Here is a 14,030-nt window from a genome sequence, read left to right as displayed (position 1 = left end):
TACAAGTTGTATCTGTCAAGTAGTATGAAAATTCAACTCTCCAAACTCAGCCAGTATATAACTTGACCAGCTCCAAGACCTGGGCAGCAATATCTGATGGAACTCCTCCTCCGTCGACCTTATTTTCCCAGCTACAGGTGCGCTTCTCGTGTCGACTTGGCTAAAAGATGATTAAGGAAATAAATGTTGAAAGATATAAACAAAATTCGGCAAAAAGAACTTAGCGCCAAAATTGATAAGAAACTATCATTTAAGATTATTTAAAATATATTATTCGGAAAATGTGATGATCTCCGGGGCACCGGCCAATCACAAATCTCTTTTCACTCATCCCATGGAATTGTCAATTTTGGATTTACAATTACCTTTCAGCTTGCTTTCTGAATTTTGAAGGCTACTGTAGCATCAATGACTCTGTCTCGTCCTATACCACGGTTGTTGGCTTCACGCTCACTAGCGGCGACGGTTTCTCAGCCTTCAAGAGCTCTCAACCAAGTTGGCACTGTCTTGCGCTTTCGGCGGTCTTTTGTTACTGAAGTAGGTTTTGACCCGGAAAGTGTAGAACGTGCACAGGATGAGGTCGACGTTTGCATCGTTGGAGGAGGTCCTGCAGGGTTATCTGCAGCGATACGTTTAAAGCAGCTTGAGCAAGAAAGAGGAGGCGATGAACTGAGAGTAGTCGTTCTTGAGAAAGGTGGTGAAATAGGTAGGTATACATTGTTTTGGTCTGTCGTATTTCGGGTGCAAGGCTGATCTTGAAACAGGTTCCCACATTCTATCGGGGGCGGTGATTGAACCGAGAGCGCTGGATGAACTGATTCCTGATTGGAAAGAGTTGGGCGCACCGTTGAACCAACCAGCTACGTCTGATACCATGCGTTTCCTTACCTCATCCGGTTCCTTCCCCTTGCCGCATCCCCCGCAAATGAACAACAAGGGCAATTATATTGTCTCTCTCTCGCGAGTGACTGCTTGGCTCGGTGAACAGGCTGAAGCGCTTGGCGTTGAGGTATACCCTGGTTTTGCAGGCGCCAAGGTGTTGTATACTGAAGACGGCAAGGGTGTCAAGGGTGTCGCTACAGGTGACGTTGGGTTAGATAAGGATGGGAATCCCAAGGACAATTACGAGCCTGGCATGGAATTCCATGCCAAGGTTACTCTCATTGCCGAAGGTGCGCATGGCTCATTATCCAAGGAGATTCAAAGCAAGTTCAATCTTCGAGAAGGAGTAGACCCTCAGACATACGGATTGGGCATCAAGGAAGTGTGGAAAGTGAGAGACGAAGTGTATGAGCCCGGAAAAGTTGTGCATACCCTTGGGTGGCCACTAGACTACAAAACTTATGGCGGCAGTTGGCTCTATCATATGGAAGACAACATGGTCTCACTCGGTTTGGTGGTTGGATTGGATTACCAGAATCCTTATCTCTCTCCCTACAAGGAGTTTCAAGTACGTTGAGTTTCATAGTGTTGAAGCAATGTTGCTGATTTTTGTTTAGAGAATGAAACACCACCCCTTCTTTGCAAACTTGCTGAAAGATGGTCAATGTATTGCCTATGGTGCCCGAGCTCTCAACGAAGGCGGTTTACAGTCTATACCAAAACTTTATTTTCCTGGTGGTGCTCTAATTGGATGTTCCGCTGGCTTTCTCAATGTTCCAAAAGTATGTGATCTTGAGGGGTAATTGAGGAGTCTGCTCATTTGCTGCAGATTAAAGGTACTCACAATGCCATGAAGTCGGGTATGCTAGCTGCCGAGACCGCCTTTTCTGCCATTACTGAAACAACGCCAAGTGAGGAGTCTTCTCTCGATTCCAAACCTACAGACATGTCTGGTTACGCTACTGCTATCAAAAATTCTTGGGTTTGGTCCGAACTGGATCAAGTCCGGAATCTTCGCCCGTCTTTTCACAATCCCCTCGGGCTTTGGGGTGGTATGGCCTACTCAGGGTTAGACAGTTTGGTGTTGAAGGGGCGAGTGCCATGGACATTTAGAAACAAGATTGAAGATTACGAGGCGACCAGGAGAGCTAGCGATCAGAAACCTATCGATTACCCTCAACCTGATGGTAAATTGTCTTTCGACATACTCACTTCTGTTTCCCTCACTGGTACAAATCACGCCGAGAACCAGCCTGTACACTTGAGACTGCCAAAAGTCGAAAGCGCAAAGGCAAAACACACCAAGATTAACGTCGAGGAATATGCAGGGCTTTTGGGGAGGGTTTGTCCTGCAGCAGTTTATGAATACGCAGATGCGGAAGGGAGCGAAGTCGATGCGGATGGTAAAAAGTTTGTTATCAATTCTCAGAATTGCATTCACGTATGTCCTTCCGGTCCTTGTCAGACGCGGCCAAGCACTCATGCCATTGTCAGTGCAAGACGTGCTCCATCAAAACGCCCACGCAAGATATCACCTGGACTGTACCCGAAGGCGGCGGCGGTCCCAAGTACAGTGAGTGCATCATCCGTCGAGTGCCTTATATAAATTAACTTCATTTCCTCCAGACATCACATAGCCTTGCTCATTTCTTCACTTTTTCTATTCGAATTGCACTCGTAACTTTTGTGGCATTCAAGAGGAACTTATGCAGACATCAACCACTTACCAAGGACATCCGGCCATCTACTGGCTATGGATCCAAACTATTTCTTGGGCTCAACCAAAACGCCAAACAGCTTGTCAGTTAACCATTAGCAGAGGTGGCCACCCTTTCATCAGTTGTCGACAGTAAATGCGAGGATATATGGAATTGATTCAACAGTTGACAGATCTTGAACTGGTGTATGCTCATCTTCAGCTCCTTCCAAATCGTACCACCGCAGCTAAAGAACATTATCTGCCTTGTAAACATATTTATAGCGCTCCTAATGCCGATCGGCTTTTATTTCTTTCTGATAGTCCATTAACTGATACCAAGTTTCCATAAAATGCTTCGTCTGAGCAATCCACAACACTACGTTTTGCTTGACCTAAAAGGCTGTACACATTGTGACCCATTTTATATTTCCGTTGGCATGTGGTTCCGTTAGTTAATACATTGCTCAACTGCCGCGGATCACAGCCTTTTTGTGTGGACATCTTTGTGCGTGTAGGACATGAAAGCAAGAAAGATCAACTTGGTTTTAAGCGCTGTTTCCTTTGTTGATGCATTTGTCCGCTGCCAGCTGCTGCAGCAAGTTGAAAAGTTCAAGTTGAATCAATCAGCAGTGTAAAGAACATGGAAGAAGAGAGTAAAACACACATGACCAGGATCACTCAACCGGAGATAAAGGACTCATCCTCTTCCTTTCTTTTCAATGTTTTCAACTTTTTATATTCATTCAGTTGTGGTAATGTGATGCCTTTTGCAGACATCAGGCTAAAGAAGACAAAGGAGCTGTTGTAACATCAGCTCACATCCTTTGTCAACATGTCCAGCTCCGCAGACCCGAATTCAAGGAGAATTAAACGGTTGGCTTGTGGGCAGCTATGGAACTTTTCGAGCGTAAGAGACGATTCCGTCAGGGGTCGCAGAAGGGGGGAAGGGAGGGGGAGACGGGTCGGGTGGATAAAGAATAAAGCAACACAAACAAGCTGCTTGTCAGGTTGACAATAGAATGGTACTACCTTTGATAAAGTCGATGAAATAGCGGATGAGCTCGTGGGTGATCTTCAAGGTATATAAATTTTGAGTCTTGACAGTCAACACAACTTTCGATCATTGACAAAAGCCGTATAACGGAAGCTAGCAGTCTGAAACTCAGCGCTGTGTCCTAAAGCAACCACGAGTCTTGCGGGCCTTGAACTACACGATAAGAGAAACGACTAGTCCTCACAGGCCAGCATCCGGGCGCGAGACGAAACTCTCCTTTGTTAACAGCTTGAAGCGCGTTGAAAAGGTTGAAGCGGAGTAGCAAAATAGAACAGAGGGTCTTTCAAAATTCCTGGCCGACAAATATCGTTCCCAACTCCGAGAGTGACCGCCAAAACTATATATTTCCTCCCAGCTCTTGTGTTTTGCTCTGCATCCAAGCAACTTGAGACTTTGGCGACAAAATGATGTTTTCATCCCCACGCCCAATGGGCCATTTCTCTGCACCTCAGATGAAAATGGCTTCCATGCAGCTTGCACAAGTCCAAATGGAATTGTCAAGACTAAAGCGAACCCCTGTAGCCGCTGAAGTATATCTTGACTGCCTTAATAGGTGAGTAAACGGACAAATGGGAATAAATGGACTGACCTTGCATAGATTATTAGAACCATTGGCCATTACACAAGGAATGATGGGTTTACGGCACTGGCTGAACGAAGTACAGTACTTTTTGGGGTTGATTAAACAACGATCATTTACGGGTAGAACTTTGTGAGTTGCTGCCTATCCTGCAGTTCTAAATCTGACAGTCAGCACAGAACGCCTCGTGAACGACAAGTCATTCAGTGGTACTCAACCAGGTGGAGAGAGCTTCGAGGCGGACCCTGCGATATGGGAAGACCAGAAGCCCAAATCGTGAGTCCTGTTTGATGTACTCTTCTACAGAGGTGACTGACAGACGTACCCAGGTCCTCATAGCCCTCGCAGAGCTGTGTATGTACTAGACTCTTCCCATCCCAATCCGAACCTCAGCATACCAACCTTTCACGACATTTGGACTAATAATTTCTCCCTCCGAAAAAAAAAACGGGCATAAAAGCCTTCGTTCCCTTGTGCTTCGCATTTGACGATAGTATTGTTGTTGTACTGTTAGGCTTGAGCATAAAACATACAAAAAGCATCATCACCTCTTACGGTGACTGTATAGATTTGACTGGCATCCGCATTCGATCAAGACATATAGAACGGCATCAGCATGCATTGCATGAGATTTTGTGGTAGATGAATGGTATCATTGAAAAAGAATAGAATGATAAAGTAAAGTCGAAATAAATTGGACCACATTTAACAAACCACCACGTGAATTCCACGTTATTGCCACGCTTATTTGGTTCCAACTCCCGTCTCTATTTCTTACTACTCTTTTGCCCGTTTTTCAGCTTTCCCCGGTAATAGAATGGCCCAACTTGAGGCTCATAAAGACGTAGAGCCGAAGGCCATGTCAGTTCCATCCATAGCGAGCCTACTTTCAGCGGAGATTGAAAACAAAGAAGTGTCGTATGTGACGGGCCAATCGAGAAATCTCAGACAAGCTGATAGAATAGCGCTTTGTATTTTATCCTTTGTCCATATGAAATGTCATCAGTCTGCTCCTATTTCAGCCATTTATTTGCAGCACTGTTAGAGAAAGGAAAAAATAAAACGTAAACACAAAAAAGTGAGTCCCGGTCAGAATTGAACCCAGGTCAAAACGTGTTTGCCATGCGGCTAGAACCCTGGTCACGTGTTCCGCACGCTGTATCCACGCTCTTTTCCCTTTCTATTTATCATTTTTGTTTACAACTTGTCCAGAAGATAGTAAAAGAAGAAAAGAACTGATTACTGCATACAGTTTGCCAAGACGTGTGTATACCAGCTATCTAACGCTCGCCATCCTCGTGGGATTCGGACGTCGTCCATTTCATCTTGATACCTCATCTTGACTTTTCTACATGTTTAGCACTTGGCAGACAGAGGAAACTCTTCGCAAGAACGGGTCTGAAGGCCAACCAAACTCTGCTTTATCATCGTCGCACCAGCATCAGCAGCTCGGCAGTATCCTTGCTCTTCGCTCTCCGACAGCTACACTGGAAACACCTGCCATCAACGTCCAAGCTGCTCTCACTTCCGGTTTGAGATTCCCGGACGATTCTACGCTTGCTGAGGATTCTGAAGCACCTGAAGACAATCCATCGGGTGGGCATACAGGAATGAAGGTGGATGGACAAGCGGCTCAAAATGTCGATGAGCTCCTTGCTCCTCCAGACTCGGGAGCAGAGCCGGGCAAGTCCAAGGACAGTACCTTTTCGAGATCGCCAGAGCTTAGGGTGACGCATAAGCTGGCAGAAAGAAAGAGGAGAAAGGAGATGAAGGATCTTTTCGATGAGTTGAGGGACGAATTACCTGCGGATAGAGGATCGAAAGCTAGTAAATGGGAGATTCTTACCAAAGGTGCGCAGCTTTGATCTTTCCTTGGATGATGATGTTGATTTGTTTTAAAGCGATAGATTCAATTCGAAGCTATAAAACACAACAAATGGAAATGGGTCGAGAGATTGAACATCTTCGTCGAGAGGTCGAGATTGCCCGTGGGCAAGGATACGGCCATCATCCACCACAACCCCATCCCGGTCATCCGCCTTATCCTACCTATACTCTCTCTTACCCAGGGACATTCTCGCATCCTCATCCGCCTCCACAATCTCACCCTCAAGGACATGCCGTATCTGCTCATTCTCAGAATGGGCCTCAGGGACAATCGGTGCAGAGCCAACCCTCGACAGGGCAACCATCGCAACAACAGTCTACACAAGCTCAAGGGATGCAGCAGGGTCAAGCATTACAAGGCTTGCAGCCACTAGGGGGTGACCAGCAAGGTCAAAATTCTGGACAGGCCACTCCCGTATCGGTACGATAAGCTGGTGGATGGATGATGACATGTTGTGAAACAGAGATGCGTGGAAGAGAAATTCTTGGGTACTAGAGGTGTTGCGCCATTTTCTTTGTACTTGTTCGCTCAGTCTAATGCAATCATGCATGCCAAATGTTGAAATAGCATAGCTAAAGTTTTCAAGTCGTTTCGTCACTGATAGTGTCCCGATCTTCCCCTCCACTTTTCACATTTCCATCTTGTCTGCAGTTTCATCTGATGTTGTTGTGTTTTTCATCTCGCAAAACAATCAAGTCAATATGCTCTTGGCGAACTATGCTTCTGATTCTGGCTCTGACTCCGAGCTTGAAGCTCCCGTTCCGACTCTGCCACCAAAATCTACTCTCAAACCGAATACTTCGTCAAACTCAGCCCCCGCCGCACCAAACAGAAAGAAACGAGTGAAAATCACTCTAGACTTGCCAAAACCTGCAGAAAACGAAAACAGCGATGATGATGGTGGCAAGGAAACGGCAAAAGGTGGTGTTGAGAGTGAAAGAGAGAGAGAAACAAAGAGACCGAGATTGCTCAAAGGTGGAAAAGGTGGATCATCTCTGCTCGGAATGCTTCCAGCTCCTAAACGCAAGCTGCCGCAGGTAGCTTCTTCATCATCTTCCAAAGGAGCGAGGTTGAACATCAACAAAACAATGGCAAGGCCTCAATTGCCTGCACCTCCAAGAGCTACTGAAGATGAAAAGAGTGATGAAGAAATTGCAACTAAATCTGATGGTATTCTATTGCCTCCCTCACTAGCCAGAAAAAAGCAGTCAAAAAAAGCGGAAGAACCGCTGGATCTCTTTGGTCTCGGTGTGTGCTTTAATGTCCATTTGTCTGTTGAAACTGCTGATTTTGAATGAAGCCTCTGCACCTGCTCCCAAAGCACCATCTTTCCCCATGCTGGCAATTAAACCTCCAACTATATCATCCGCTCCAGTCGCTCCTGACTTTGTTCCGCCTGAGCCGACAGTCAATGACCCCTATCCTGGTTATTATGAACTCCCCTCTGGAGAGTGGCGAGCGTACGATACAGAGTATTACCAGTCATTCTTTCCATCGTCAACTTTTCAACAGGCTCAAGACGATGCGAACGATGGCCGGGTGGGCAAGCATTGGGATGCATTCGAAAAAGGACAGTTTAAGGGACACGTGGTGGAGATCGATGCAAACAAGGGTTTGGCAGAGGCTAGAGCAGAGGCAGAGAGGAGAGAGTTGATGAAGAAGCCAAAAATTGGAGACGACTTTGTTTATCAAGTACGTATACATCTTTCCTCAACACGGTCTTACCCACTAATGGCATCGCAGCCTAAAGGCCAGATCAAAGGTCTTGCTTCTCAGCGCCATCAGCTTACCGCGCTTCTTAATACTGCTTATACTCAGAGAGAAGAACTGGAAGAGAGGATTGCCGCAAATAAGAAGGGAATGCGAGCAGCAGGGACAAAGTATGGCTTTTGAGATGTATCATCACAACAAATGTATGCATTCATCCAAACACTAATGCTGTATGTCTCGTTATGCTGCTCTGATACAAAACGTCTTGTAATATTTGTCTACAACTTTACTGCTTCCCGTCTCTCTCCCCTTCAAGCTCCCAACCGGCGCGTTCCTTAATAACTCTCCATACTCTCTTTCTTACCCTTGCAATATCAGCGACTCTATCTCTAGCCTCTTCTAGTCGTTCCCGATACTCGTTGCAATCCGCAAGAAGCTCGGAAACTCTTTCCCAAGCATCGTCCACAGCACGGCATTGATTCTTCAAATCAATATTATACTTGACCGTTTGTGGATGAAGGGAGTGCCCCTGAGGGTAGTTAAGGCCTGGATGGGTGGAATTGGGGATTGCATGGAGGGTTATACCGTCTGGAACAGTAAAAAGACGTTGTAGAGGAGTAGGGACGAGATCCGGCTGTTCGATGACAGGCTGAAGTGTAGGTGCAGCAGCTCCAGATGGGGTAGCGCTGTAGGTAATCTTTGGAAAGGGTGCAGATTGACCCTGACCAGGTTGAGACAGTAATTCTTGCGTGACTCGCCAAAGATTATCAGTATCAGAAATCTGAGGTAGTGGAGGGATGAGATGGGAATGAGACTGCGACATATCATGCCCGTTCCTGGGCATTCCAGTTCCCGCGAGTTTATAGCCTTGTGCTTGCCTGCCAGCCACATCACGTTCTCTCACTCTCACTACATCCTTTAGTCTCCCAAGAGCTTGCATCAGAGGCTTTTCGCCTTCCAAAAGTTCGCCAACCGTTCGTTGTAGACCTTGTTCCATCGTCGCATCACCGAGTGAGTGCCTCATAGCGGGATTGAATATCAAGTCAGTGTAGGACTGGGGAAGCGCAAGGAGACTTGATAATTTGGCAGTAGACATGGGTGGAGATGGACTCCTCAGATGAGGCAAGGTATACCGCCTCTTCTCCTCGCGTTTCCTCTTTCGCTCCATCCTCTTTTCATTGGCAAGGACAATATTGGTAGGAATCTCGGCATTGACCTCTGCAGCAGCGGAGGGCATGAATTGCTCTAGACAGAGCTTTAAGCGCTTTCGAGCTCGTCTGTCCGTTTGAACAGTCTCAAAGGATGGTCCCCAAGCATACATCTTGCCTCGGCGCATAAACTGAGCACCCGGTACAAGTTTATTACCTGAATTTGTTTGAAGGTTGGGTGGCGATGGAGACGCTGATCGGGAAGAGCATGAAGAGCTACATGGGCTAGGAGGATCATAATACGATGGCTTGTCCATAGAAGGAAGAGAACTGCAACCGCTGTCAACTGGTAACTAACTATAAGCGTACGGAGCCCAACATACTCTATCCCCAACTTGGAGGGCTGCTTAGCGCCGGCTCGAACGCCTACCGGTTGAGACACTGGCGCGCCATATCGACTATTGCTAGAATGATAGAGGTGGGAAGATTGAGGAGGCATCGCGCAACGGCTATTGTGTATACCGTTAGTAGCTGATGATAGATATTTTGCAGGATGATAAAGGTATGAAAGCCATCATACAGCAGTTGGAAAAAGTTTGTAGTCAACCTCCAAAGAGTCCTACATATGCTTGTCATGATTTTTTGTATAATCACAGGCGAATCAAACAAAAGAGTGAATGGAAACACAATGAAATAAACCTACAGTGACCTTCAAAATGAAATGTGCGCGACTATAGACAGAGATGTCAGCTCTGCCCGTCTCCTTCAAGATTGATTGAAATGTTTTGACAGGCATCATGAATTTGAATATAAGTTTGTTCGTCTTCCCGTCCATAAACGGAGCTCGCGAGTAGCGATTCTTTGTTTGTAATCTCTTGCTTAAGGCCGGATAGCCAGATAGAGGAGATTGCACTTACGGGTCAACCTCAAACAACTGCACAAGGTCTGTTCATGAATATAATGTAAAGAGTAAAAAGAATATAAAATCGCATTGTGCCAAAGATGACTTTGGGTAGTCGGAGTTTTCCGGAATTTTCCTCTCCGACCATCATGTGGCACTTTAACATCCAACTGAAAATGACTAGCATACATCGTTTTTGACTTTACAAGCAATCACAATAATCCCAGAACCCTTTGACTTTGTTTCATGTCAATCGTTCGCCTTGTTTCTGGTGTGTCTGCCATATCCGATATGTTGACGGTGTAGCAGGACGAGAACAGATCTACTTGTAGAATGCCTCTCGAAGCACCATGCAGCAATGTTCCCTGGATAGGACCAGTCGGCAATGAGACTAACTGTAACACATTCTTTGACTGTCAGCTCACTTCGCTGCAATAAATATCCTACAAGGGCTTCCAGAAACCGTTTTATACCCAAGCCTAACCGAAAAGTGGATACATATCTGGTGTACTCGTATGAAACACAGTGAACATACCCACCATCCATCAGTCCCATCATCCGCCTTGCCAAAGCACTCAGTCTACAGCACATTTTGTAGTCTCTTGCTCCAATACACGCAGGCTGTTGATATGATGACGCCGAGCGACAAATCCATTCAGCGCTGAAACCCAAGTCGAGAAACGGATAACAGCGAAAGGACCCTCGCCTCCACCTCTCTCACTTTGGGAGATAAGAAACTCGGCTATTCAGAATCAACTTGTTATCTTATCTAGGCTACTAGCGCGTATTCGCCCTCCGCCATTGCTCTCGACTCGGCGTTCTTGCTCGTGTCTCGCTGCCGTCGTCGATACCTCTTATCTTATCTTGTCAACATAAGCGAGCGCACAGACTTTTTCCTCACTACCAACGGCCATCTCCGTCTCTTTCCCAAACCTTTTCTTTTCCCCCAACGTCTCTGTTCCCCATACACTAAAAGTTGGGTGGTGCTGCCACATTCGGATCGTTTGCCGATTCGGGCCGAACCAATGAAAAAGTGCCTATCACCAACTGCGATCTGATTGGCCAGGCCCTCTATAGGCCCCTTATCTCCTCCGAGTCTTACTTAGTCGGCTTTTTTTTAAAATAAAGCAAGATAAGGAAACAAACCTATTTGAGAACGTTTTTTTGATTTCTCAATTGCATCTTTCTTTTTGCTTTTGCTTTTATCGTTCGTTTTGTCATTTGGTGAGTTTTCAGTGGCGACAGTGGTGGCGATGGAGCGATGGACTGGGCTGGGTCGGGTTGTGGCTCGTCTGACTTGTATTGGCTTAGCTAACGGGTGTTTTTTTTTTTTTTTTTTTTTTTTCTTTTTCGACTCGCCTTGTATCCGTCTTGTGTATATCCGACACTGTTGACGTGTCACAAACATCAACGTTGTGGACATTGTATTGACATTTTCGATTCATGACTACCGGTCGCTTCTCACATTCACCATCTACAAGATCATGTCCCAGATAATCGCCACCAAACGTGTCGACCTCCTTGCTCCCTATCTCGCTCTCGACCAAGGCTCCAAGGTTCAGGCGGAATGTGAGTTCTCATGTGGGTTGCGTCATTGTGTGTCTGACCACAGTCTTTGATCTCTCTTGATACGCCCGGATCTGGATGTTGCGCCAACGATCAGATATCTGGATTGATAGTGATGGAGGTCTGCGCAGCAAGACGATGACCCTTGACAAGGCGCCTGATTCGGTTGCTGATCTCAAGGAGTGGAATTTTGATGGGTCGTCTACCCGCCAGGCCCCTGGTGACAACTCGGATGTCTTTCTCGTGAGTTGATGTTTGCGAGGCAGTCAATGGTGGTGGCTCATATATCGTGGTAGCGTCCGGTAGCCATCTTTAAAGACCCGTTCCGAGGTGGCGCCAACATTCTTGTGTTGTGTGAATGTTACGATAATGACGGCACTCCCAACAAATCCAATTATCGGGCGCACTGCAAAAAGGTGATGGATACCGTAAAGGCTACTGAGCCCTGGTTTGGTCTCGAGCAAGAGTATACTCTCTTTGACGCCGACGGCCAGGTCTATGGCTGGCCCAAAAACGGTTTCCCCGGTCCTCAGGGACCTTATTACTGTGGTGTTGGCGCAGGCAAGGTTTTTGCGAGAGATTTCATCGAGGCTCACTACGTATGTGTTTTGTAGATGGACGAGAATGAGCTGACATTGGACAGCGGGCCTGTCTCTATGCCGGTGTCAAGATCTCTGGTATCAACGCCGAGGTCATGCCATCTCAGTGGGAGTTCCAAGTCGGCCCTTGTGAGGGAATTGAGATGGGTGACCACCTCTGGATGGCCCGATTTTTACTCCTCAGGATTGGTGAAGAGTGGGGTATCACTGTAGGTCTCTGTTTCCGTTTGCGATTCTCGCTGACATGCTTCAGCCCTCCCTCCACCCTAAGCCGCTCAAAGGTGACTGGAATGGTGCGGGTTGTCACTCCAACTACTCTACCAAGGATATGCGAACACCTGGTAAAGGTATGGCTGCTATTGAGGACGCCATTAAGAAGCTCGAAAAGAAACACCTCGAACATATTGCTGTCTACGGTGAAGATAACGATATGAGATTGACTGGTCTGCACGAAACGGCTTCTATCACCTCCTTTTCTGCCGGTGTTGCCAACCGAGGTGCCTCTATACGAATTCCCAGACATGTCGGCGCCCAGGGTTATGGTTACCTGGAAGATCGACGACCCGCTTCCAACGTTGACCCCTATCGTGTCACTGTGAGTCTTGGCCAGGATTGATTGTGCTGTACTGACGGGATTTAGGCTATTCTCGTTGAGACTACTGTGCTCAACTGATATCTCATTCTTTACAGGCTTCCTGTCGCTTGTTTCAACCATCTTTATTTTAGAGAAAGTATCATTATCATCCGTTTAGCGCAGTGTTAGAAGGCGTTTTTTTGTTGATAGTCGCAAACCATGGCATGCACCTAGTCTTGATACGTCTCGTCCTCAGGACTAGAGCCAGTAGCCTTTGTATCAAAAGAGGCTTCTTCACTTGAGATCCTCTAGGCGGCAGACGCCCATCACTAACCTAATTGTTTGTCGTCTCTAGGCCTGCATCCCTCTGTGACCCATCCGCCTCACGTACAAAGAATTTTCTCGTCCTGCCCATCTCCAAGTAACCTCACTTTCAAAGTCGGATCATTCGTCGGGGCGCTGGGGCGAAATGCTCCCGACAACGTTGAGAATCTTGGAATTGCTGTTGAAAGATGAAAAGGTGGTCACCCAAAGCGATTCAGGCGAGAGTAAAGGAAGGAAATAGGTTTAGGAGTGCTTGTCAGTGGGTCATGCATGTATAAAAGAGATATGCTCAAGAGACGCTGACATTCAAATCTTAAATATGTCTGTAGGTGCAGTCATTTTGATCAATGGTTACCCAGGCGTGGGCAAGTTGAGTACAGCCAAGCACCTGGCGTAAGTCACCTTGGCAGTAAAGAGAGAGAAAGAGCATCTTATATATGGCCACAGAAAACTGTTGCCCAACTCGCAAGTGTTGGAAAATCACCTTATGGAGGACGCAGCTTGTTCTCTGTTTGACAAGTATAAGGACTCCGAGGCATACAACGCTCTCCGCCAGGGCATGGTCAGTGGATAGCGCTTGCAAACTCTGCAGTGTGGGAGCTAAAAGAAGAAGTAGAGAAAGACGATATTTCGCTCCATTTTGGTATCACTGGGCAAGTCCACAGGGGACTCTCTGCCCATATATATCTTGACTGAATCACTCCCTGCTTCTCCTACTGGCCTCGCCGCACTCCATTCCTACTTTGCCCTGTCCAGCTCTATCAACTTTACACTCGTCCACATCGTCCTGACTTGCTCAACAGAAGAAAACATTCGTCGGCTGGCATGTCCAACACGAAAAATCAAATCAAAGTTGACCGATGAAAGTGTTCTGATTGAGCTACGGATGGAGGAGGATATTGCCAAGTTTCATGGCGATCTCAAAAAATCCAAGATGGATGGACTCGGCGGAGAGTTTGAGATTGACACTGAGCGAACTGATGTAAGGGTGACAGCGGGTATAGTAGGAGAATACGTGCTGGATGCACTCAGAGGACAAGGTTTGTGGTTACAGCTGAATAGGGCAAAGAGATAGACTGGTAATGTGTATCGGATCAATTCTGTA

At 46.6% G+C, this 14,030-nt stretch overlaps 7 protein-coding genes across 7 annotated transcripts; 6 read left to right on the top strand and 1 right to left on the bottom strand.

The window, feature by feature from the left end:
* Nucleotides 1-408: 408 nt before the first annotated feature.
* On the top strand, nucleotides 409-2,519 carry L203_103714 (uncharacterized protein; the record flags this gene model as incomplete). The annotated part of the gene is made up of 6 exons (XM_066213106.1): nucleotides 409-706; nucleotides 765-1,450; nucleotides 1,500-1,664; nucleotides 1,712-2,323; nucleotides 2,377-2,455; nucleotides 2,509-2,519. The coding sequence occupies 6 exons, from the start codon at nucleotides 409-411 to the stop codon at nucleotides 2,517-2,519; spliced, it is 1,851 nt and encodes a 616-aa protein (XP_066069203.1).
* A 1,520-nt stretch (nucleotides 2,520-4,039) lies between these two features.
* On the top strand, nucleotides 4,040-4,580 carry L203_103713 (uncharacterized protein; the record flags this gene model as incomplete). The annotated part of the gene is made up of 4 exons (XM_066213105.1): nucleotides 4,040-4,188; nucleotides 4,234-4,347; nucleotides 4,395-4,491; nucleotides 4,545-4,580. 4 exons carry the CDS (start codon nucleotides 4,040-4,042, stop codon nucleotides 4,578-4,580), a joined length of 396 nt encoding a protein of 131 aa, XP_066069202.1.
* A 987-nt stretch (nucleotides 4,581-5,567) lies between these two features.
* On the top strand, nucleotides 5,568-6,532 carry L203_103712 (uncharacterized protein; the record flags this gene model as incomplete). Its single annotated transcript, XM_066213104.1, has 2 exons — nucleotides 5,568-6,066; nucleotides 6,117-6,532. 2 exons carry the CDS (start codon nucleotides 5,568-5,570, stop codon nucleotides 6,530-6,532), a joined length of 915 nt encoding a protein of 304 aa, XP_066069201.1.
* A 272-nt stretch (nucleotides 6,533-6,804) lies between these two features.
* L203_103711 (uncharacterized protein) lies at nucleotides 6,805-7,996 on the top strand (the record flags this gene model as incomplete). The annotated part of the gene is made up of 3 exons (XM_066213103.1): nucleotides 6,805-7,351; nucleotides 7,404-7,795; nucleotides 7,847-7,996. The coding sequence occupies 3 exons, from the start codon at nucleotides 6,805-6,807 to the stop codon at nucleotides 7,994-7,996; spliced, it is 1,089 nt and encodes a 362-aa protein (XP_066069200.1).
* A 103-nt stretch (nucleotides 7,997-8,099) lies between these two features.
* Nucleotides 8,100-10,146, bottom strand: L203_103710 (uncharacterized protein; the record flags this gene model as incomplete). The annotated part of the gene is made up of 4 exons (XM_066213102.1): nucleotides 8,100-9,291; nucleotides 9,345-9,470; nucleotides 9,665-9,670; nucleotides 10,079-10,146. 4 exons carry the CDS (start codon nucleotides 10,144-10,146, stop codon nucleotides 8,100-8,102), a joined length of 1,392 nt encoding a protein of 463 aa, XP_066069199.1.
* Nucleotides 10,147-10,887: 741 nt separating this feature from the next.
* On the top strand, nucleotides 10,888-12,700 carry L203_103709 (glutamine synthetase; the record flags this gene model as incomplete). The annotated part of the gene is made up of 9 exons (XM_066213101.1): nucleotides 10,888-10,895; nucleotides 10,940-10,967; nucleotides 11,018-11,086; nucleotides 11,344-11,431; nucleotides 11,526-11,671; nucleotides 11,725-12,027; nucleotides 12,072-12,236; nucleotides 12,281-12,622; nucleotides 12,668-12,700. 9 exons carry the CDS (start codon nucleotides 10,888-10,890, stop codon nucleotides 12,698-12,700), a joined length of 1,182 nt encoding a protein of 393 aa, XP_066069198.1.
* Nucleotides 12,701-13,244: 544 nt separating this feature from the next.
* L203_103708 (uncharacterized protein) lies at nucleotides 13,245-14,000 on the top strand (the record flags this gene model as incomplete). The annotated part of the gene is made up of 3 exons (XM_066213100.1): nucleotides 13,245-13,318; nucleotides 13,373-13,487; nucleotides 13,542-14,000. 3 exons carry the CDS (start codon nucleotides 13,245-13,247, stop codon nucleotides 13,998-14,000), a joined length of 648 nt encoding a protein of 215 aa, XP_066069197.1.
* Nucleotides 14,001-14,030: the final 30 nt, after the last annotated feature.

Source organism: Cryptococcus depauperatus, chromosome 4, assembly GCF_001720195.1.
Source record: "Cryptococcus depauperatus CBS 7841 chromosome 4, complete sequence".
NCBI lineage: Eukaryota > Fungi > Basidiomycota > Tremellomycetes > Tremellales > Cryptococcaceae > Cryptococcus > Cryptococcus depauperatus.
The sequence above is the reverse complement of the archived record's forward strand: the minus strand, read 5'-3'. Positions and strand labels throughout refer to the sequence as shown.